General features: G+C 42.9%; 1 protein-coding gene across 1 annotated transcript in view; it reads left to right on the forward strand.

Annotated features, from left to right (window-relative positions):
• The window catches only part of LOC138670246 (S-adenosyl-L-methionine-dependent tRNA 4-demethylwyosine synthase TYW1-like), a 348,450-nt gene that overhangs the window by 35,916 nt on the left and 288,186 nt on the right, over window positions 1–24,348 (forward strand). The window contains exons 3-7 of the mRNA XM_069757420.1: window positions 2,553–2,687; window positions 2,913–3,014; window positions 14,452–14,646; window positions 16,661–16,945; window positions 21,935–22,054. Of these exons, the coding sequence (XP_069613521.1) occupies window positions 2,553–2,687; window positions 2,913–3,014; window positions 14,452–14,646; window positions 16,661–16,945; window positions 21,935–22,054 (837 nt within the window). The remainder of the gene's footprint in view (window positions 1–2,552; window positions 2,688–2,912; window positions 3,015–14,451; window positions 14,647–16,660; window positions 16,946–21,934; window positions 22,055–24,348) is intronic.

A 24,348-nucleotide genomic window follows, 5' to 3' on the forward strand; every position in this document is an offset into this window, starting at 1 on the left:
AAAAGTCAAATGGCGCTCCTTCCCTTCTGAGCCTTACCGTGTGCACAAACAGTGGTTTACCCCCGCATGTGAGGTATCGGTGTACTTAGGAGAAATTGCCCAACAAATTTTAGCATCCATTTTATCCTGTTACCCATGTGAAAACAAAAAAATTGAGGCTAAAATAATTTTTTGGTGAAAAAAAAAAAAAAAAAAAAAGTTTTCATTTTTACAGATCAATTTGTGAAGCACCTGGGGGGTTTTGTTTCCAAAATGGGGTCACTTGTCGGGGAGCTCCAATGTTTAGGCACACAGGGGCTCTCCAAACGCGACATGGTGTCCGCTAAAGATTGGAGCCAATTTTTCATTCTAAAAGTCAAATGACGCTCCTTCCCTTCCGGGCCCTGTCGTGCGCCCAAACATTGGTTCCCCCCACATATGTGGTATCAGCGTACTCAGGACAAATTGTACAACAACTTTCGGGGTCCAGTTTCTCCTTTTACCTTTGGGAAAATAAAAAAAAATTGTTGCTAAGAGATCATTTTTGTGACTAAAAAGTTAAACGTTCATTTTTTCCTTCCATGTTGCTTCTGCTGCTGTGAAGCACCTGAAGGGTTAATAAACTTTTTGAATGTGGTTTTGAGTACCTTGGGTGCAGTTTTTAGAATGGTGTCACTTTTGGGTATTTTCAGCCATATAGACCCCTCAAACTGACTTCAAATGTGAGGTGGTCATTAAAAAAAAATAAAATGGTTTTGTAAATTGTGTTTTAAAAATGGGAAATTTGCTGGTCAAATTTTAACCCTTATAACTTCCTAGCAAAAAAAAAATTGTTTCCAAAATTGTGCTGCTGTAAAGTAGACATGTGGGTAATGTCATTTATTAACTATTTTGTGTCATACAACTCTCTGGTTTAACAGAATAAAAATTCAAAATTTAAAAATTGCGGAATTTTTTAAAATTTTCACAAAAAATACTGAATTGAGAGTCCTCAGTGGTTGATACCTTTTAATGGCTAACTGAAAAGATGGTAACAAATTGCAAGCTTTGCAGACTACAGAGGTAGTTTCGTCAGGCAAAGACTAAAAGAAATTCTGAAGAATCACATATTTATGCACAACATAGCACAGAAAAAAAAAAGGGAAAAACTATGGATAAGACAGGTGACATGAAGCAGAATTACCATGAGTGATAAACAGTTCTGTCCATAAATATTGGGCCAGTTCTTAGATAAGGATTGTCTTATTGTCCTCTGATTGGGGTCTGGTCTCTGTTGTGATGACCCCTCATAGTCTGAGGGGCAAGTTCCTTAGTTGATGTAAAGAGACATAAATCTGTGCGACACATTCATTCCTGCAGTGAGATTGTCAAAGGTCGTCATCAGTTTATATTCCCATACTCTTCTGTCTCTTAGATTTGAATCTACCTTTTAACACAAGTAATTTCATGTCCATAATGTTATGATTTGGGAGACAAAAATGTATTGCCACAGGTAGATCCATTCTTTTTTTTCTCTTATTGTGTGGCGGTGAGAATTCATTCTTGTTCTAAGCTTTTGCCCTGTCTTCCCCACATACAGACCCTCAGTTGGACATTTAGTACGAATAATTAGGTATACCACTAAAATTTTCACCAAATTTCTGTTTTTTTCACAAACGCAATAATTATCGACCTAAATTTACTACTAACATGAAGCTCAATATGTCACGAAAAAACAATCTCACAAACGCTAGGATCCGTTGAAGCGTTCTTGAGTTACCTCATAAAGGGACACTGGTCAGAATTGCAAAAAAATGGCCAGGTCATTAAGGTCAAAATAGGCTGGGTCATGAAGGGGTTAATGGTGGAGAGGGGTGTTGGGGTGGATTGTGAGGGATCAGAAACGTCTTCTTTCTTGAACACCAGCAGTGATGGCACAGGCTTCAAAAAGTCTGGCACTACAAGGTTCAGCACAACTTGACAGAACATCACTATGACTGCTCTGCACACGTCCGAAGCTAGAATGGGTAAGTGCAAGGTGGTTCACTTTAAGTGTATTTTTGAACCTCAAGAACATAAGTCTGTCTAGGTCCCGGTGGATGACATACCCACAGAACAACTTTAAAGACCACACTTTCTTTTCCCTTACTTTTGATTAAAGTTATTTAATTTTTCTATCAATACTGAACAGAATCTTTCCTTACAATTGAAAGGATTTACATTGTTTTTTTCCAATTACTACAGGCCCTCAATATTTGATCAGCTTTGGTCCACTTCTCGGCACACCATTGGTCAAGGCATTGGATGGCTCAGGCGAGCGCTGCAGCCTCTTCATTGCTTACATTACTCCAAACTGCACATTGTTCCCTTTCTTAGTGGTTGTGTGTAATATTGTAGCTACGTCCTGTTCAAAACAGTGAGACAAATCTGCAACCCCAACAAACAACTGATTGGTGGGGGTGACGAAAGTCAGACCACCATTGATCTAATATTGATTGCTTAGGATAGGCCTAGGCCATAAATATAAAGTGTTATAATTGGTATATTATACTGACCCAGGAATCCTTTTTTTTTTTTTTTTCTTTCCTCATCAGGAAGAAAAATCGTCTCTGAATGGTTTTCCACCATTAACAAGCAAAACATTAAAAAGCAACACTTTTAATAAGGAAAAAGAAGTCTTTGTTTCGGGTGTTAAGATTTTCTTTGGCTCTCAGACTGGTACTGCCAAGGTAGGTTGAAAGCCGCAGAATGCCTGTTCTAACAGCCACAAATCATGCAGCCGCGGGGACTCGAACATAATATACGAGCACGCCCAAGATACTCAGATAATACCCCATCATGCTTGGATAAGACGTCATCCGAGCGTGTTCACTCAACACTAATGACTACATGAATGGAAATCCACTTTAAACAGGCAGTTAAAATGATACATATTGTGATACATTTGTGTTTAGGGCTTTGCTGCTGCTCTTGCTGAAGAAGTTGCTTCTCTGGGGATTTCTGTAGAAATTATAAACATGAAGGACTATGATCCAGATGACCATCTGGTCGAAGAGGTGAGTACATATACACATGAAATAATATCCCATCCACTGCATTTTGGCATTGTAACATTTAGAAGCGCTGCCACAATGCAGCATTGTGTTTTTTGTTTTGGTTTTATTATATGGTAGTGTTGACCCCTTCACAAAAAAGGAATTTCCAGGTTTGCATCTTCATTTTTTCCTCCCTTTCTTCCCAGGCCACAACTCTTATTTTTCTGTTCAGGGCTTGTTTTTTTGCGGGATGAGTTGTACTTTTGATTGACACTATTCATTTTACTGTAAATTGGGAAAAAAATTCTAAGTAGGGAGAAATTGTGGGGAAAAAAGACAAACCCTGCAATTCTGACATTGTTTTTTTTTTATTTTTAAGGATTGTTTTTACGGTGTACGTTTTCTGGTAACCCCGCAATATGATTCTGCTCATCAATACAATAATGACAATACCAAAATACCCCTTTCTGACATCGGACGGGATAGTACATCCGACGTCAGAAGCCTCTCTTTGAGGTAGGCTCCGGCGGTGAGCCCACCTCAAAGCCGCGACATGCCAGCTGTTTTCAGCAGCCGGTGATTCTGCATGTGTTCATTGAACCATGCGGAATCACAGCGTCCTATACATTTAACGGTGCTATTTATCATGCGGAGACTGAGTGACTCCGCAAGATAATTTGACATGCTGCAGTCTGGAAAGACGTACCGCATGTCCGGTTACGCAGGGAAGCCGGAGGCGTCCGTTCATGCATAGTGGAGATGCGATTTCATTAAATCCCATCCATTATGCTGTAACATCTGGCCGCTGCGGATGTACGCAGCGTCCAACCCGGAGCATTTACTGACAGTAGAAACATACCAACAAAACAACCCAAAAATGTAGCTTTTTTTTTTGCTTACTGATTGAGTTAATTTAAATATTTTCATTTGAAATTGTCATTGTGATGTTTTTTTTATTTTATTCAGATTTTACAGGGTTTCAAAGGAACTCTGTAATGACAATCACAGGGGTCAGAGCCCCAACTGTCATAGTAACACATCAGCGACCCACAATCATGTCAGTCAGCTGATGGAATGATTCCCCCCACCCCACATCCCATGTTGGCACATGTAAAATTTTGCTGTCAGAGTTGACAACATCATTTAACAGATTAGCATTTACAGCCGGAGCTCCGCTTCACCTGTGATTGTTAGTCAGGTCCTGGCTGTAACACACAGCCATCACTTGCCAGGTATGTTGCGGGCTCACTTCATTTTGGTTTGTGTTCATGCCTGTAAAAGGCACCTTGAGGGATAAAAGTAAAAATTCCTGAATGCGGTTTTGGGTACCTGTACTTTTGAGGGGTGTCATTTTTAAAGTGAAGACGTTAGTTTAAATATCGACTAGTTTGTAAAATCATGCTCACATAAAGTATACATGCAGTACAGGTTATTTATTACCTACTAGATGGTGGCCCGATTCTAACGCATCGGGTATTCTAGAATGTATATGTATGTATATAGCAGCCACATAGTATATAGCACAGGGCACGTAGTATATAGGAGCCATGTAATATATAGCAGACAAATATTACGTGGCCTATACTATGTACTCCCCTGCACTTACTGCCCGGCGCCCGCTCCATAATCCCCTCCACTCACCGCTCACACAGGGTTAATGGCAGCGGTAACAGCCCGCAGTGTAACGCACTCTGTTACCGCTGCTATTAACCCTGTGTGTCCCCAACTATTTACTATTGATGCTGCCTATGCAGCATCAATAGTAAAAATGTCATGTTAAAAATAATAAAAAAAAAAACAAACAAAAAAAAACCTGCTATCATCACCATCCGCCGCGTTTCCCGCTCCTCGCGGCGCTCCCGGGACCGCTCCATGGCAAGCGGCAGCTTCCAGTCCCAGGGCTGGTGTGCGACAAGGACCTGCCGTGACGTCACGGTCATGTGACTGACGTCATCACAGGTCCTGCTCATACCAGCCCTGGGACCGGAAGCTGACGCTTGCAATGGAGCGATCCCGGGAGCGTTCCCGGGAGCGTTCCGAGGAGCGGGAAAGGCGGTGGATGATGAGTATAGCAGGACTTCAACGGGCCTTCGGAAGGTGAGTATATGTTTATTTTATTTTTTTAAGTCTCTATACTACGTGGCTGGGCAATATACTACGTGGCTGTGCAATATACTACGTGGCTGTGCAATATACTACATGGCTGTGCAATATACTACGTGGCCTGTGCAATATACTACGTGGCTGGCCAATATACTACGTGGCTGGGCAATATACTACGTGGCTGGTCCATATACTATGTGGACATGCATATTCTAGAATACCCGATGCGTTAGAATCGGGCCACCATCTAGTGTGTGTGTATGTGTATATATATATCTATAATATAAAGCTGGGAGCGTCACTCTGTCCGAAGCCTTTATAGACTGCGCAGGCGCAAGCGCCGGCGCAGTCTGGGCCTCACAGAGTGACGCTCCCGGGAGATCGCGGTATGGGTTAACACTGAACGCACACCGCGATCTCCAACAGAGAAGCAGGGACCGCCAGGAGGGTGAGTATCGGCCATATTCACCTGTCCTGCGTTCCACCGCTGAGCGCCGCCATCTTCCCGGTCTTCGGCCTGTGACCTTCAGTTCAGAGGGCGCAATGACGCGCTTAATGCGCGCCGGCGCCGCCCTCTGAACAGTCACAGCCAGGAGACCGAGAAGATGGCGGTGCCCAGCGGTGGAACGCAGGACAGGTGAATATAGTAAGTGTTGGTGGGCTGAGCTGGCGGCGATACCGGCACCTGACCCCCACAGCGCGCCGGTGTCCCCGTCTGCTCAGGCCCCCGGATGGGTGCAGCAAATGACAGGATGGGGACGCAGGATGGGTGCAGCACATGACAGGATGGGGACGCAGGATGGGTGCAGCACATGACAGGATGGGGACGCAGGATAGGTGCAGCACATGACAGGATGGGGACGCAGGATGGGTGCAGCACATGACAGGATGGGGACGCAGGATGGGTGCAGCACATGACAAAATAAGGACGCAGGATGGGTGCAGCACATGACAGGATGGGGACGCAGGATGGGTGCAGCACATGACAGGATGGGGACGCAGGATGGGTGCAGCACATGACAGGATGGGGACGCAGGATGGGTGCAGCACATGACAGGATGGGGTTTTTTTTTTGCTATCTGAGAAAAGCGGATCAATTATGCAAATGACAATCCAATCAGGCTCTGATCATCAGAATGTTCTCTTTAGGGCTCATATGGCATAACAATCAGCGTCTGCCTTTGGGCTACTCCTCTTCTTCCCATCCAGGACTTGCGGAGTTTGCAGTCCAAACAACTCTGATTCCTCACTTTGCCTCCACCTTCTCAGCACAAACTCTCCCAGGTTTGTTGTCCTTAACGGTGTCCTCTAGCTGCCACCACTTCTCTCGTCTCTGCTCTATGTAGTGCCCTCTCTGTACTGCAGAATTTCGTGGAAGACCATTGTCATCTCAAAGATAGTACTGAACAGATCGCCATTGCCAGTAATTACTCCAACAAATGGCACATAAGAAGTTTTTCGACAGTCTTCATGATGGTAATTAGTGTCTCACACATTGCACCCAACAAAACCCATGATATAAAACGGATAGTGTCCTGACATTATTTGTAACCCCCCAAGGAGAACCGTGCCAACCAAATACTGCCATACAAAAAGAGCCCTCCAGTAATGGCAGCCATTAGACAGTGCATAGGTGTCACTCTGCCTCTAGTAACCCACAAATGGTTCCATCTTCCTGCTATTTAGATTTTCGAATGATTTGCTACATACAGTAATAAGGTATTACTTGGGAAAGTCTTCGGGCATCCATAGTGTGGACAGAAGTGGCGTGTCTGCCCAACAGCACTGGTGCCTAGTATGTAGATAGGTTGATGCCCTTCTATACCAAATGCTAAGGATTTCTATAGAACTTTTTTCTCTCTAGGCATTTTTGTCAGCTACTAAACTACTTTGTGACTGTGGTGTCAGCATTTACTGGTGGCGTTTCTGCTGCTGAGCAATCTCACCTGACCTACATATCAGCCGTCTGCAGCCAAATTGATTTAGCTTCGCATTCTTGAATTATTATGGACTGAAAGTTGCCAACTGCCAGTGAATTGAACGGCACATTAGCATTTACATTGTTTATAACCTGACTTGACCTTTTTTTGATTGGAAGCTTCTGTGACTGTGATTTAAAAAAATAATAATGGCAAATTGTCTTTGCTTCAATTACTTTGGATTATCTAAACCAAACACTTGACTACACCTTCATTTGTGAAGAAGCGGGCAACAAGTGGCTTGCAGATGGCCCTTTTATGATGGTTAGGCATTAGAATAGCAGATTTTTGTTTATCATTTTCTTTAGATATTTAACCTAAATTTATGGCTAATTTTCTGTCTGCATGTGACTGTTTATAGGGCCTGCGACTGATGGCGTGGATCTCATGTTCATTGTGCTTGTTTTTGGCTTACATGCTATGACTGGAGTGTATTGAGGGGGGTGGGGTGGTAAATAAAAAGCACATTAGAATCATCTTAATGATACTACCTAGAAGACATAAGGTAGCACTGTGAATGGTAAAAAATGCTTTCCAGTCAGTGTAAGAATTACTGTTCTCTTCTCTGCCCCTCCCTCCTCCCACCAGAAGGAATTTAAAGGATTGTTCTACTACTTTCATATTGATGTTAGAGTGCCAGCGGTAGGAGGATGTTTGCAGTAGTGGAACTGAATAGTACAGCTCTGTCATCTGTGTAGTGGCGGCTGCCAGGTATTGTCCATATCCCCCTATTTATTTAAATGAGGAGCACTGCATTTTGCATATGTAAAAAGTTTGTCCGACACCACTCCATTTTGGATGGAGAGCAGTGTGATTACTTTGCACTGGCATATACCTATACAGAAATGTTTAATTCATCTGTCCTAGTAAGTGGAATAAGACTGATGATGATGATGATGACCTATCACATCGGACACTTTTTTTTTTTTAACCCTTTACCGTTGACCAACATACAAGTACAGCGGCCTTGTGCTCTCACTGTATAAAGTGAACTGTGGAGCTGATCCTGATCCATGCAGTGTCCATTGTGTTACATAGCTGATACCTGACTGTAACTGATGCCATCTCTGATCACATTAGTTTAATCTCTTAAATGCCACTGTCAAACACGACTGGCATTTAAAAATATGCAAGATGGCTGCTGTAAAATCTGATGGCCGTCAGCACTTTCCATAATGCAATCACCAATCAGTTGCTGCATACATAATTGCCCTATCTAATAAAGTATACAAATATTTACCCCATACAGTGAACACTGAAACAGGAAAACATATTAACCCCTTCACCCCAAAGCCTGTTTTCACCTAAGTGACAGGGCCAATTTTTACAATTCTGACCACTGTCACTTTATGAGGTCATAACTCTGAAACGCTTCAACGGATCCTGGTGATTCTGACACTGTTTTCTCGTGACATATTGTACTTCATGATAGTGGTAAAACTTCTTCGATATGACTTGCATTTATTTGTGAAAAAAACAAAAATTTGTTTGGAAATTATGAAAATTTAGCAATTTTCAAACTCTTAGTTTTTATGCCCTTAAATTAGAGAGTTATATCACATAATATAGTTAATAAACAACATTTCCCACATGTCTGCTTTACATCAGCACAATTTTGGAAACATAATTTTTTTTTTTGTTAGGACGTTATAAGGGTTAAAAGTTGACCAGCGATTTCTCATTTTTGCAACAAAATTTGCAAAACCATTTTTTTACGGACCACCTCACACTTGAAGTGACTTTGAGGGGTCTATATGACAGAAAATGCCCAAAAGTGACACCATTCTAAAAACTGCACCCCTCAAGGTACTCAAAACCACATTCAAAAAGTTTAGTAACCCTTCAGGTGCTTCACAGGAATTTTTTGAATGTTTAAAAAAATTGAACATTTAACTTTTTTTTCACAAAATTTTTACTTCAGGTCCAATTTGTTTCATTTTACCAAGGGTTACAGGAGAAATTGGACCACAAAAGTCGTTGTACAATTTGTCCTGAGTACGCCGATACCCCATATGTGGGGGTAAACCACTGTTTGGGCACATGGCAGAGCTCGGAAGGGAAGGAGCGCCATTTGACTTTTCAATGCAAGATTTGCTGGTATTGAGATCGGAGCCCATGTCACGATTGGAGAGCCCCTGATGTGCCTAAACAGTGGAAACCCCCACAAGTGACACCATTTTGGAAAGTAGACCCCCTAAGGAACTAATCTAGATGTGTGGTGAGCACTTTGAACCCCCAAGTGCTTCATAGAAGTTTATAATGTAGAGCCGAAAAAAAATTTTTTTTTATTAATTTTCACAAAAAATGATCTTTTTGCCCCAAATTTTTTATTTTCCCAAGGGTAAAAGGATAAATTGGACCCCAAAAGTTGTTGTGCAATTTGTCCTGAGTACGTCGATACTTCATATATGGGGATAAACCACTGTTTGAGCGCATGGCAGAGCTCGGAAGGGAAGGAGTGCCATTTGACTTTTCAATGCAAAATTGGCTGGAATTGAGATCGGACGCCATGTCGCATTTGGAGAGCCCCTGACGTGCCTAACAGTGGAAACCCCCCACAAGTGACCCCATTTTGGAAAGAAGACCCCCTAAGGAACTTATCTAGATGTGTGGTGAGCACTTTTAATCCCCAATTGTTTCACTAAAGTTTAGAATGTAGCATTGTGAAAATTAAAAAATAATTTTTTTTCCCACGAAAATGATATTTTATCCCTTATGTTTTTATTTTCCCAAGGGTAACAGGACAAATTGGACCCCAAAAGTTGTTGTCGAACTTGTCCTGAGAACGCTGATACCCCATATGTTGGGGGGAACCACTGTTTGGGTGCACGGCAGAGCTCGGAAGGGAAGGAGCGCCATTTGAAATGCAGACTTAGATGGATTGGTCTGCAGGCGTCATGTTGCATTTGCAGAGCCCCTGATGTACCTAAACAGTAGAACCCCCCCACAAGTGACCCCATATTGGAAACTAGACCCCCAAAGGAACTTATCTAGATGTGTTGTGAGAGCTTTGAACCAACAAGTGTTTCACTACAGTTTATAACGCAGAGCCGTGAAAATAAAAAATATTTTTTTTTCCACGAAAATGATATTTTATCCCCTATGTTTTTATTTTCCCAAGGGTAACAGGACAAATTGGACCCCAAAAGTTGTTGTCCAACTTGTCCTGAGAACGCTGATACCCCATATGTTGGGGGGAACCACTGTTTGGGCACACAGGAGAACTCGGAAGGGAAGGAGCACTGTTTTACTTTTTCAAAGCAGAATTGGCTGGAATTGAGATCGGACGCCCCCTGATGTGCCTAAACAGTGGAAACCCCCAATTATAACTGAAACCCTAACCCCAACCCTAGCCCTAGCCCTAACCCTAGCCCTAACCCTAGCCCTAACCCTAGCACTAATGGGAAAATGGAAATAAATACATTTTTTTACATTTTATTATTTTTCCCTAACTAAGGGGGTGATGAAGGGGGGTTTGATTTACTTTTATAGCGTTTTTTTGGCGGATTTTTATGATTGGCAGCTGTCACACACTAAAAGACGCTTTTTATTGCAAAAAATAGTTTTTGCATCACCACATTTTGAGAGCTATAATTTATCCATATTTTGGCCCACAGAGTCATGTGAATTCTTGTTTTTTGCGGGACGAGTTGACGTTTTTATTGGTAACATTTTCGGGCAGATGACATTTTTTGATCGCTTTTTATTCCGATTTTTGGGAGGCGGAATGAACAAAAACCAGCTATTCATGAATTTCTTTTAGGGGGGGCGTTTATACCGTTCCACGTGTGGTAAAATGGATAAAGCAGTTTTATTCTTCGGGTCAGTACGATTACAGCGATACCTCATTTATGTAATTTTTTTTATGTTTTGGCGCTTTTACACAATAAAAACTATTTTATATAAAAAAATAATTGTTTTTGCATCGCATTATTCTGAGAGCTATAACTTTTTTATTTTTCTGCTGATGATGCTGTATGGCGGCTTTTTTTTTGCGGGACAAGATGACGTTTTCAGCGGTACCATGGTTATTTATATCCGTCGTTTTGATCGCGTGTTATTCCACTTTTTGTTCGCCTGTATGATAATAAAGCAATGTTTTTTGCCTTGTTTTTTTTTTTTTTTTTGCGGTGTTCACTGAAGGGGTTAACTAGTGGGATAGTTTTATAGAGCGGGTCGTTACGGACGCGGCGATACCAAATATGTGTACATTTATTGTTTTTTTTTTTACATAAATAAATGGATTTATTGGGAAATGTTTGTTTTTTTTTATTTGGGGATTTTTTTTAATTTTTTTTTACACATTCTATTTATTTTTTTTTTTACTTTCTAACATTGTCCCAGGGTGGGACATCTCTGTATTAGATCAGATCGTTGATCTGACACTGTGCATAGCACACTGTCAGATCAACGATCTGACAGGCAGCTTAGCTGGCTCTCCAGCGCCTGCTCTCAGCAGGCGCCGGCTAGCCAGGTCACTTCATGACCCGGAAGGAGTCCGGCGGCCATCTTGGATCCGGGGACTCCTTCCGGGTCACCGGAGCAACGTGATCTCATTGCGTTGCTCCAGTGGGAGAGCGCAGGGAGCCCCCGTCCCTGCGCGATCCCCCTCTATGCCGCTGTCACTACTGACAGCGGCATCAGAGGGGTTAAATGCCCGCGATCGGCGATAGCGCCGATCGTGGGCATTGCTGCGGGGTGCCAGCTGTTGTATACAGCTGACATCCGCACCCGATCACCGCGGCGCTCAGCGCGAGACCGCGGTGATCGGTGCGCCGTACTAGTACTGCTGCTGGCACTAATGCAGTGACGGCAGCGCAGTACTAGTACGGCGCATGTCGCGAAGGGGTTAAAGTTCCTAAATCAGCATTTTTCAGTATGCCCAATTCTTCCCAAACATGCAATAAAAAACGATTTTAAACATCGCAAGTACTCCAAAATGGTATCACACAGGACCATTGATGGAAGAACAGTTATGGGTCTCAGAAAATGGGAACAAAAAACATTTTTTTATTTTTCATTACATACAGTTACATCCATATATATTTGGACAGACAACATTTTTCTAATTTTGGTTATAGGCATTACCACAATGAATTTTAAACAAAACCATTCAGATGCAGTTGAAGTTCAGACTTTCAGCTTTCTTTTGAGGGTATCCACACAGCATGCTCATTCTTTGTGCGAAATCGCGGCAATTCCGAACACATAGGAATGCATTGATCTGCTTACTTCCCACATGGGGCTATGCCCACCATGCACAAAGTAAACGGATCATGTGCGGATGGTACCCGGGTGTGGAGGAGAGGAGACTCTCTTCTCCAGGCCCTGGGTACCATATCCCTGTTAAAACCAACAAAAAAAGAATTAAAATTAAACACTAGTTATATACGCCTCTGGCTGACCCTGCATCCAGCCCAGGCCTAAGCGATGCTCCTGTTACCAGTGATGCTTTGCGACATTGACCTGTGATGACGTAGCGGTTTCGCGTGATGCTACGTCATTGTCGCGAGGCATCGCTGGGAACGGGAGTTGCCGGGAGCATCGTGAGGAGCGGGAAGGGGTGCTGCGGCCGCCAGAAGGTGAGAATATCACGATTTTTTTAAATTTTTTTTTTTTTATGTTTTTAACATTATATCTGTTTACTATTGATGCTTCATAGGCAGCATCAATAGTAAAAAGTTGGTCACACATGTCAAACACTGTTTGACATGTGTGACCAACCTGTCAAATCAATTTTCCAAGCGAACTGTAGCTAATTATGTTTTCAAAAAGCTAGTGTTTAGCGGGAAATGCATGCCAATTCTGCATGCATTTTACCTGCGGCAGGGAGTTGTGGAATTGCAATCTACTGTAAAGTACTGCAGTGCGCAGGCAACGGGAAAGGTTAGAAGCCCGGCGCCTGCGCACTGCAGTACTTTGCTCTGCCTTCAACAGGGCAGACAAAGTATGCCTGCGCCAGAGCCTCGACAGGAAGACAAGAAGTGGACGTCATCGTTTGAAGATAGGAGGTGCTGGACCGGACCGTGACGCCCATCGGACCCGAATCAAACCGGGACCGCCCCTGGGTGAGTATAATATAACCTGTTTTTCTTACCTTTCAGGTTACATCGGGGGCTTATCTATAGCATTACAGAATGCTGTAGATAAGCCCCTGATGCCGGCGGCCTTAGCTCATATATGATTTTTGGGGTGACAAATTCCCTTTAAATAAAAAAAAAAAAGAGAATTTCTTAATTTATTTGATAAATGAAATAACTTATTGCGAAATGTCTTCAGATTTTCTCATTAACGGAGTTTAACATTTGATCACCGAGTGCAGAATTTTGTGGCTGACATCCTAAATAGAGGTATATGTATTAGATCTCCTGGATCCAATACCATCATATAGCCTCTCTAGGATGTGGATTTGTTGGATCTTGTTGACGAAGTTCCTTGATCTGGTCAGTAATAAAATTCTTAGACTATGTTAACACCATGTCTTTTTCAGGCGGGTACTTCTCCGAAACCTGCCAGAAAAACTGCCATGGAATGCTCATGAGAATGAACATAGTCCTTTTTATGTGAAAACGCTTGCTGTTCATAACTTGTCTTTTAAACGTCTTCTAGCCTCTTCATGTTTCCAAAGATGCCAAGCGGTTAAGACGTTAGTGGACCACTCTATTGGTGTTTTCTGCTCTGGAGGCTATCTGTACTGTGCAAGCTGATGCTTGGTTTTCTCATTGTTGAATGGAGTTTTTTTTTTTTTTTTAAAGTCTGCAGCCAAACGTTAAGGTGCTCCAGAAGTAACCAAAAAAATTACACTACTGGAAAAAAGAAACCATAGACGTTTCCTGTGGTGTCTTGCTCTTGAAAAACTCAGCTGGTTCGGCTGCCTGAAAGCTGTCTTGTGCATATACCCTTATGCTTTCCGTGCTGAGGCTTTATGCTCCTCACCTTCTGAACACTTTTTGTTCTTCTCCATGACCATCCTAACACTCTCACCAATATCTTCAGATTCCTTTCACTTTGGTCTTCATTTGATGTCTCCTTTTCTTTGGTTCCTAAGGGGTTAGTGTCATTCAGTAATAGCCCAGTTCTAGGATCTGTCCTGTGATCCTGTGTTTAGTATAAACGGCCCTTCGTCATCTGTACGGATGGCTTGATGCTTTTCTCCTGTCAGATACCTCCTGGAACTCCTCCCAGTGACACTCCTAAATGTCTGTCAGTTAGAATGCTATACTTCAGTGGGTATACTTTTTCTAACCTTTCTAGTATGGCATGGATTGTTGCTTAGGGTAGTACATAGAAATATTCAATGGAACCACAGCACCACAAATGAATTTAGTATAAGTTGCTGTATAACCCATATAACATTTCTGATTTTCCTTTTGTAGACAACAAGTCAAAGCATATGCGTCTTCCTAGTTGCTACTTACTCTGATGGACTGCCTCCTGACAGTGCGGCGTGGTTCTGCAAATGGCTAGAAGAAGCCTCCAATGATTTTCGTTTTGGAAAAACTTTTCTCAAAGGCTTGAGATATGCTGTGTTTGGATTGGGAAACTCTGTATACAGTGGCCATTACAACACGGTAAAATTAGCGAATCTTTTTTTTTTTTTGCTTCATAATTATTTAGCTCTTTGTGAAAACTTCGCACTAAATGCCGTTTTTAATTGGGTAACTCTGACTGTAGTGGGGCTTTGTGTCAGCTTGTGACGTTTAGGACTGTCCGCACAGAATGACTGTTCAAGCGAAGTCCGCTTGTTCGGTGCTTCACGGCGGGGCCAATCCTTTCTATACACCTTCCCACCTGCTTGTTGTCCCTCTATCTACACTCCCCTGTTTGACAGCTCTGGCTTCATAGCGCCAGAGAAGGGTGAAGAAAGATGAAAAACAAGCAGGGGGAAGGTGTATATGATTGACCTGTCAAGAAGCACCGAGCGCCTGTACTGGTTTTAAACCATCATTCTGTGCTGACCGTCCTTTTAATCATTAAGTCTAGATCACACCATTTCTTTACTAGAAACCCGCCGGGGGAGGGGGTTGGGGAAAAACACTGAACACTGACCAACTGACATGCCAAGAGCCAGTTTAATGGGAAGTTATTACCTCCAGGAATGCTATTTACCTATAGATGTAGTGGTAGTCTGCAGCTAAATGGCATTTATCTCATGGAAGAAAAATAGTGATATTCCTAGAATGTTAGAATTGGAAGGGACCTTAAAGCTGGAGTCACACATAACGATATCGTTGCAACGTCATGCTTTTGGTGACGTAGCAACGATCCTGCTAACGATCTCGTTATGTGTGACCGCGACCAACGATCAGGCCCCTGCTGGGAGATCGTTGGTCATTGGGGAATGATCAGGACCATTTTTTTTGGTCGCTGATCACCCGCTGTCATCACTGGATCGGCGTGTGTGACGCCGATCCAGCGATGTGTTCACTTGTAACCAGGGTAAATATCGGGTTACTAAGTGCAGGGCCGCGCTTAGTAACCCGATATTTACCCTGGTTACCATTGTAAAAGTAAAAAAAAAAAACATACTCACATTCTGATGTCTGTCACGTCCCCCGGCGTCCACAGGGTTAAAACTGCTTTCTGTGTCAGCGCCGGCCGTAAAGCAGAGCACAGCGGTGACGTCACCGCTGTTACTGCCGGCGCTGACACAGTCAGTGCAGGGAAGCTCTCAGCAGCAGTGCGTGCATTAGCAGCGCTCTTGCCGAAAGCAGTTTTAACCCTGTGGACACCGGCGGGGGACGTGACAGACATCAGAATGTGAGTACGTAGTGATTTTTTTTTTTTTTTTAACTTTTACAATGGTAACCAGGGTAAATATCGGGTTACTAAGCATGGCCCTGCACTTGGTAACCCGATGTTTACCCTGGTTACCCGGGGACTTCGGCATGGTTGAAGACAGTTTCAACGATGCCGAAGTCGTTCCCCTGATCGTTGGTCGCTGGAGAGAGCTGTCTGTGTGACAGCTCCCCAGCGACCACACAACGACTTACCAACGATCACAGCCAGGTCGTATCGCTGGTCGTGATCGTTGGTAAGTCGTTTAGTGTGACTAAATCCTTAGGGTCATCGTGTCCAACCCCCAGCTCAAGGCAGCCCCCCTTCCCTGCAGTTGCTCACTCCAGTCATCGGGGCAATGCAGTGAGCTGTTAAGGCTTGATACAGTGTTGTGATCACTACACGGTATACTGATTGACAACCTGCTGTGCACACTCACTGTAGAGAGCAGGTTGTCCATCACCGTGGCGGAAAGTGACTACAGAGCACTCACTGTGTAGTAAGCCAACAACAGGTCAGCCGCGGGCATCTTGCTCTATATTGTGGTAGTGATGGCTGCCTACAGAATGAGCATGTCACTTCTTTCAGCGGCTTCATATCTTCCGAACCCTGAAGTAGTAACAAGACGTGACATAAGAGCAGAGACATATATGGTAGTTTTCCTATTGCTGTGCGTTTCCTGACTGAAACTGCCTGACATAGACATCATATACTATATGAGGATCTCTTATCAGACACAATCCACATTGTACATAATAATGAGCATGTATGTCTTTACTAATCTCTTTTTTTTTTTTCCATTATCAGGTCGGTAAAAATATTGACAAGTGGCTGTGGATGCTGAGTGCCAGCCGGGTGATGACTCGCGCAGAGGGAGACTGTAATGTTGTAAAGAGTAAGCATGGCAGCATAGAAGCAGACTTCAGTGCCTGGAAAGCCAAGTTCTTAAGTAGGCTGAAGACCCTGGTGAATGGGGAGAAAAAGTGTAGCGGGAAATGTAAGAAAGGAAAATGCAAAACAAAAAAGGATGGAGCAAACTCTGTGGACGAAGATGAGCACAAACCTGGAGAGTCAGAACATGAAGGTTCTGAGGTAAATCTGCACAGATACATGTTTATTCTTTCTCTAGGGGGTCGTCTGTATCAGTCGGTGTGGGTGTAGCTCCCATCACCCGCCACCGATCACCTATCTGTCGCAACAGCCAGAAGTAAATGGTGTATGGATACTGAACAGTGTGGCTCCATACAGTGCTTAGTGGCTGCTCGCTGTCCAGATCAACTCCTCGTCAAGTGAATCTGCTGTATAATGCTTTGGCCATCAAGTGTACGGAGCCTTGCTGTTCAGCCTCTGTACACTGTGTACCTCCTGGTCGTCACTGGAGCCAATAACAGCTGATTGATGGGGTGGGGGGATATTCACCAATCTGATATTATGGACATAATGTATGGCTCAAAGAAATATACTTCACAACATTGTTACTCCTTGGTGTTGCAATTTCAATTGTGAAACTAGTGGTTTAGCCTTTTCTCCAAAGTATCTGAAGAGCCATTTTTCAACATGACAGCTGTAGGCCGCATGTTGCCAGCTGGTGCTACTGTGAGCAGCCAACGTGATCTAAACATATTACCTTGACCTGCAGAGACTCCAAAATTATCTCTCTTCACTTACAGTGTAGACCAAAAGTTTGGACACACCTTCTTCTCATTTTAACCCCTTTACCCCCAAGGGTGGTTTGCACGTTAATGACCGGGCCAATTTTATCAATTCTGACCACTGTCCCTTTATGAGGTTATAACTCTGGAACGCTTCAACGGATCCCAGTGATTCTGACAGTTTTCTCGTGACATATTGTACTTCATGATAGTGGTAAAATTTCTTTGATATTACCTGCGTTTATTTGTGAAAAAAATGGAAATTTGGCAAAAATGTTGAAAATTTTGCAATTTTCCAACTTTGAATTTTTATGCAATTAAATCACAGAGATATGTTACACAAAATACTTGGTAAGTAACATTTCCCACATGTCTACTTTACATCAGCACAATTTTGGAACCCCAATTTTTTTTTTGTTAGGGAGTTATAAGGGTTAAAATTTGACCAGCAATTTCTCATTTTTACAACACCATTTTTTTTTTTTTTTTTTTTTTTTTAGGGACCACATCTCATTTGAAGTCATTTTGAGGGGTCTATATGATAGAAAATAACCAAGTGTGACACCATTCTAAAAATTGCACCCCTCAAGGTGCTCAAAACCACATTCAAGAAGTTTATTAACCCTTTAGGTGTTTCACAGGAATTTTTGGAATGTTTAAATAAAAATGAACATTTAACTTTTTTTCACACAAAATTGACTTCAGCTCCAATTTGTTTTATTTTACCAAGGGTAACAGGAGAAAATGGACCCCAAAAGTTGTTGTACAATTTGTCCTGAGTACACAGATACCCCATATGTGGGGGTAAAGCACTGTTTGGGCGCATGGCAGAGCTCGGAAGGATAGGAGCACCATTTGACTTTTCAATGCAAAATTTACTGGAATTGAGATGGGACGCCATGTTGCGTTTGGAGAGCCTCTGATGTGCCTAAACATTGAAACCCCCCCACAATTGACACCATTTTGGAAAGTAGACCCCCTAAGGAACTTATCTAGGTGTGCGGTGAGCACTTTGACTCACCTAGGGCTTCACAGAAGATTATAATGCAGAGCCGTAAAAATAAAAACATAAATATTTTCCCGCAAAAATTATTTTTTAGCCCCCAGTTTGTATTTTCCCAAGGGTAACAGGAGAAATTGGACCCCAAAAGTTGTTGTCCAATTTGTCCTGAGTACGCTGATACCCCATATATGGGGAGGAACCACCGTTTGGGCGCATGGGAGGACTCGGAAGGGAAGGAGCGCCATTTGGAATGCAGACTTAGATGGAATGGTCTGCAGGCGTCGCATTGCGTTTGCAGAGCCCCTAATGTACCTAAACAGTAGAAACCCCCCACAAGTGACCCCATATTGGAAACTAGACCCCACAAGGAACTAATCTAGATGTGTTGTGAGAACTTTGAACCCCCAAGTGTTTCACTACAGTTTATAATGCAGAGCCGTAAAAATAAAAACATAAATATTTTCCCGCAAATATTATTTTTTAGCCCCCAGTTTTGTATTTTCCCAAGGGTAACAGGAGAAATTGGACACAAAAAGTTGTTGTCCAATTTGTCCTGAGTATGCTGGTACCTCATGTTGGGGTAAACCCCTGTTTGGGAGCCCGGGAGAGCTCGGAAGGGAAGGAGCACTGTTTTACTTTTTCAACGCAGAATTGGCTGGAATTGAGATCGGACGCCATGTCGCGTCTGGAGAGCCCCTTATGTGCCTAAACAGTGGAAACCCCCCAATTATAACTGAAACCCTAATCCAAACACACCCCTAACCCTAATCCCAACGGTAACCCTAACCACACCTCTAACCCTGACACACCCCTAACCCTAATTCCAACCCTATTCCCAACTGTAAATGTAGCCCTAACCCTAGCCCTAATGGGAAAATGGAAATAAATACATTTTTTAATTTTTCCCTAACTAAGGGGGTGAAGAAGGGGGGGTTTGATTTACTTTTATAGCGGGTTATTTAGCGGATTTTTATGATTTCACACACTGAAAGACGCTTTTATTGCAGAAAATATTTTGTTGTTACCACATTTTGAGAGCTATAATTTTTCCATAGTTGGGTCCACAGAGTCATGTGAGGTTTTGTTTTTTGCGGGATGAGTTGACGTTGTTAGTCTACGTTCACATTAGCGTCGCGTCGCCGTTGCGTCGGCGACGCAGCGGCGACGCACGGAAAAACGCGTGCAAATTTGCGTCGCGTGCGTCGTTTTTGACGAAAATCGGATGCACAGAAAATGCTACATGTAGCGTTTTCTTGCGTCCGACGCTAGCGTCGGAAACGACGCACGTGGCGAAAAACGCCACCAAAACAACGCACGCGTCCCCTATATTAAACATAGGGGCGCGTCGCCGCTGCGTCGCCGACGCAACAGCGACGCACATTAGCGTAACGCTAATGTGAACGTAGCCTTATTGGTAACATTTTCGGGCACATGACATTTTTTGATCGCTTTTTGTTCCGATTTTTGTGAGACAGAATGACCAAAAACCAGCTATTCATGAATTTCTTTTTTTGGAGGGGGGGTGCGTTTATATCGTTCCGTGTTTGGTAAAATAGATAGTTTTATTGTTCAGGTCAGTACAATTACAGCGTTAACTCATTTAGATCATTTTTTTTATGTTTTGGCGCTTTTTACATGATAAAAACTATTTTATGGAAAAAATAATTTTTGCATCGCTTTATTCTGAGGACTATAACTTTTTTCTATTTTTTTCGCTGATGATGCTGTATGGTGGGTCGTCTTTTGCGGGACAAGATGACGTTTTCAGCGGTACCATGGTTATTTATATCACTTTTTGATCGCGTGTTATTCCACTTTTTGTTTAGTGGTATGAGAATAAAGCGTTTTTTGCCTCATTTTTTTTTTTTTTTTTTTAAGGTGTTCACTGAAGGGGTTAACTAGTGATATAGTTTTATAGGTGGGGTCGTTACAGACGCGGTGATACTAAATGTATACTTTTTTAAAATTTATTTAGATAAATGTATTTATAGGAAGAATATATATATTTTTTTTAATTTGTTTTTAATTTTTTTTACACATGTGAATATTTTTTTTTTTTACACTATAACATTGCCCCAGGAAGGGCATCATGTTATAGTGTAAGATCGCTGATCTGACACTTTGCTGTGCACTGTGTCAGATCAGCGATCTGACGTGCACAGAGCAGTGAGGCTTCCCGGCGCCCGCTTTGAGCAGGCGCAGTGAAGCCACCTCCCTGCAGGACCCAGATGCCGCGGCCATCTTGGATCCGGGCCTGCAAGGAGGAGGAGAGGAGGTAAGACCCTCGCAGCAACGCGATCACATCGCGTTGCTCCGGGGGTCTCAGGGAAGCCCGCAGGGAGCCCCCTCCCTGCGCTGTGCTTCCCTATACCGCCGGCACACCGCGATCATGTTTGATCGCGGTGTGCCAGGGGTTAATGTGCCAGGGGCGGTCCGTGACCGCTCCTGGCACATAGTACCGGATGTCAGCTGCGATAGCTAACACCTGGCCGCGCTTCCCCCGTGAGCGTGACCGATCGCTATGACGTACTATCCCGTCGGTGGTCATACGGGCCCACCCCACCTCGACGGGATAGTACGTCATATGTCAGAAAGGGGTTAAAGATTTTTCTGTATTTTCAGGACTATGAAAATTGTACATTCACACTGAAGGCATCAAAACTATGAATTAACACATGTGAAATTATATACTTAAACAAAAAAGTGTGAAACAACTGAAATTATCTCTTATATTCTAGGTTCTTCAAAGTAGCCACCTTTTGCTTTGATGCTTTGAGTTTTGATGCCTTCAGTGTGTTTACAATTCTCATAGTCATGAAAATACAGAAATCTTTAAATGAGGTGTGTCCAAACTTTTGGCCTGTACTGTACATCTGGGATATCATTGATCATCAATTACAAAGGGAGCTGCCAGCAGAGGATCTTGCTTTCTGTGCCAAAGTGGTGTTAATTGAGGGATAACATTCCACAGATTTTTTTTTTTAATTAACCTGATTGATAGTATGCCAAAGTGTGTAAGTCCATGTATTTCTGTGAGTGGCACTCATACTCGTTACTGAATTAATCATGATGTAGGCTGTTTGTGGAAATGTCTTCATATATACCATTGCTGCTGCTTGTACGGATGCTCTTGGAACACTACAACCTCCAGTTGTGTGCGCTCTGTAGCATGAGTACTTTATGGAGACTGAATCTTTTGAAGGTGGGATTCCACAGCACAGCCAGAGTGCAGTCTTTTTAAATGGCTTAATCATTGCCTTCCTGAGATAAGACTAGTGTTTACAGAAATGTGAACCTATTACTGGATCTATATTTATGGATAACTGTAGGTGTATATGATTTACATTATATTTTATTTATTGCTTTTCTTTCGTTTGCCGTAAAACTTCTAATTTTAACACAAATGCCTTTTTTTTTCTTCTACAGGAAGAACTGTATGAAACTACCAGCGAATCCGAATCTGAAGGGGAGACTGAATCGGGGAGTGGTGGTCTCATAGATGTGGAAGATTTGGGAAAGGCCATGAGCAGCATGAAAAAAGCAAAAGTAAGTAACACTGGTCCGTTTAATGTGTCATAATGGCCTGTGTGGTGCTGACTGGCATCCTGTGTAAGGTGAACGTTGGACTTTCTAAAAATGGTACATAACCATGTTATTACGTGGTTTTCCTATGCAGCCATAGGTAAAATTACTTTCTCATATTGATAGCATTTTCATTGGTGATTCCGGTAAGTACAACACTGTGACTGTAGTGGTCATGTGTAGAGCTGGCAGCTGGTGGGGGCATCCGCGCTTAGTAACCCGATGTTTACCCTGGTTACCATCGTTAAAGTAAAAAAAACAACCACTACATACTTACCTACCGCTGTCTGCCCCTGGCGCTCTGCTTCTCTGGTCTGGCTGTGAGCGCCGGGCAGCCGGAAAGCAGAGCGGTGACGTCACCGCTCTGCTTTCCGGGCGCTGTGCTCACAGCCAGAGCAGAGAAGCAGAGCGTCGGGGACTGACACTGAAGGTAAGTATGTAGTGTTTGTTTTTTTTTACTTTAACGATGGTAACCAGGGCCCTGCGCTTAGTAACCCGATGTTTTACCCTGGTTACCGGCATCGTTGGTCGCTGGAGAGCTGTCTGTGTGACAGCTCTCCAGCGACCAAACAGCGACGCTGCAGCGATCCGGATCGTTGTCGGTATCGCTGCAGCGTCGCTTAGTGTGACGGTACCTTAAGTGCAACACATTCAGTAGCCTACAAAGTGTTTGTTTATTGAAGTTCATTAAATTCCATGATTAGCTTTTTCTGTCCTCTTTAACCCCTTTCTGACCTCGGACGGGATAGTACGTCCGAGGTCAGAAGCCCCGCTTTGATGCGGGCTCCGGCGGTGAGCCCGCATCAAAGCCGGGACATGTCAGCTGTTTTGAACAGCTGACATGTGCCCGTAATAGGCGCGGGCAGAATCGCGATCTGCCCGCACCTATTAAATAGTTAAATGCTGCTGTCAAACGCAGACAGCGGCATTTAACTACCGCATCCGGCCGGGCGGCCGGAAATGACGGCATCGCCGACCCCCGTCACATGATCGGAAGTTGGCGATGCTTCTCCATTGTAACCATAGAGGTCCTTGAGACCTCTATGGTTACTGATCACCGGTAGCTGTGAGCGCCACCCTGTGGTCGGCGCTCACAGCACACCTGATTTTCTGCTACATAGCAGCGATCAGCAGATCGCTGCTATGTAGCAGAGGCGATCGTGCTGTGCCTGCTTCTAGCCTCCCATGGAGACTATTGAAGCATGGCAAAAGTAAAAAAAAAAAAAAAAAAAAAGTTAAAACAATGTGAAAAAAATAAAAAAATATAAGTTTAAATCACCCCCCTTTCGCCCCAATCAAAATAAATCAATAAAAAAAATATCAAATCTACACATTTGGTATCACCGTGTTCAGAATCGCCTGATCTATCAATTAAAAAAAAGCATTAACCTGATCGCTAAACAGCGTAGCGAGAAAAAAATTCGAAACGCCAGAATTACGTTTTTTTGGTCGCTGCGACATTGCATTAAAATGCAATAACGGGCGATCAAAAGAACGTATCTGCACCGAAATGCTATCATTAAAAACGTCATCTTGGCACGCAAAAAATAAGCCCTCAACCGACCCCAGATCATGAAAAATGGAGACGCTACTAGTATCGGAAAATGGCGCAAAATTTATTTATTTTTTTTTAGCAAAGTTTGGAATTTTTTTTCACCACTTAGATAAAAAATAACCTAGTCATGTTAGGTGTCTATGAACTCGTAATGACCTGGAGAATCATAATGTCAGGTTAGTTTTAGCATTTAGTGAACCTAGCAAAAAAGCCAAACAAAAAACAAGTGTGGGACTGCACTTTTTTTGCAATTTCACCGCACTTGGAGTTTTTTTTCCAGTTTTCTAGTACACGACATGCTAAAACCAATGATGTCGTTCAAAAGTACAACTCGTCCCGCAAAAAATAAGCCCTCACATGGCCAAATTGATGGAAAAATAAAAAAGTTATGGCTCTGGGAAGGAGGGGAGTGAAAAACGAACACGGAAAAACGAAAAATCCCAAGGTCATGAAAGGGTTAATTGTTTAATACCATGCTTCTTACTATTCTTTTTTGATTATATAAAAAACAAAAAACTAAAGCAAACTACGGAATCACTTTTCCGGCACCATTGAAGGGGGTATGTGATGCAAAGTGTTGAATATAACATAAACATCAGATGCCTCACTACTTCCTTCTTTTTGAATCCGGGCTTGTCTGTTGTATTTATCTTTGACCACTAGATGTCGCCAGACATAGAGTAATTGCCTGCTGCAATGCCTG

Source organism: Ranitomeya imitator, chromosome 3, assembly GCF_032444005.1.
Source record: "Ranitomeya imitator isolate aRanImi1 chromosome 3, aRanImi1.pri, whole genome shotgun sequence".
Lineage (NCBI taxonomy): Eukaryota > Metazoa > Chordata > Amphibia > Anura > Dendrobatidae > Ranitomeya > Ranitomeya imitator.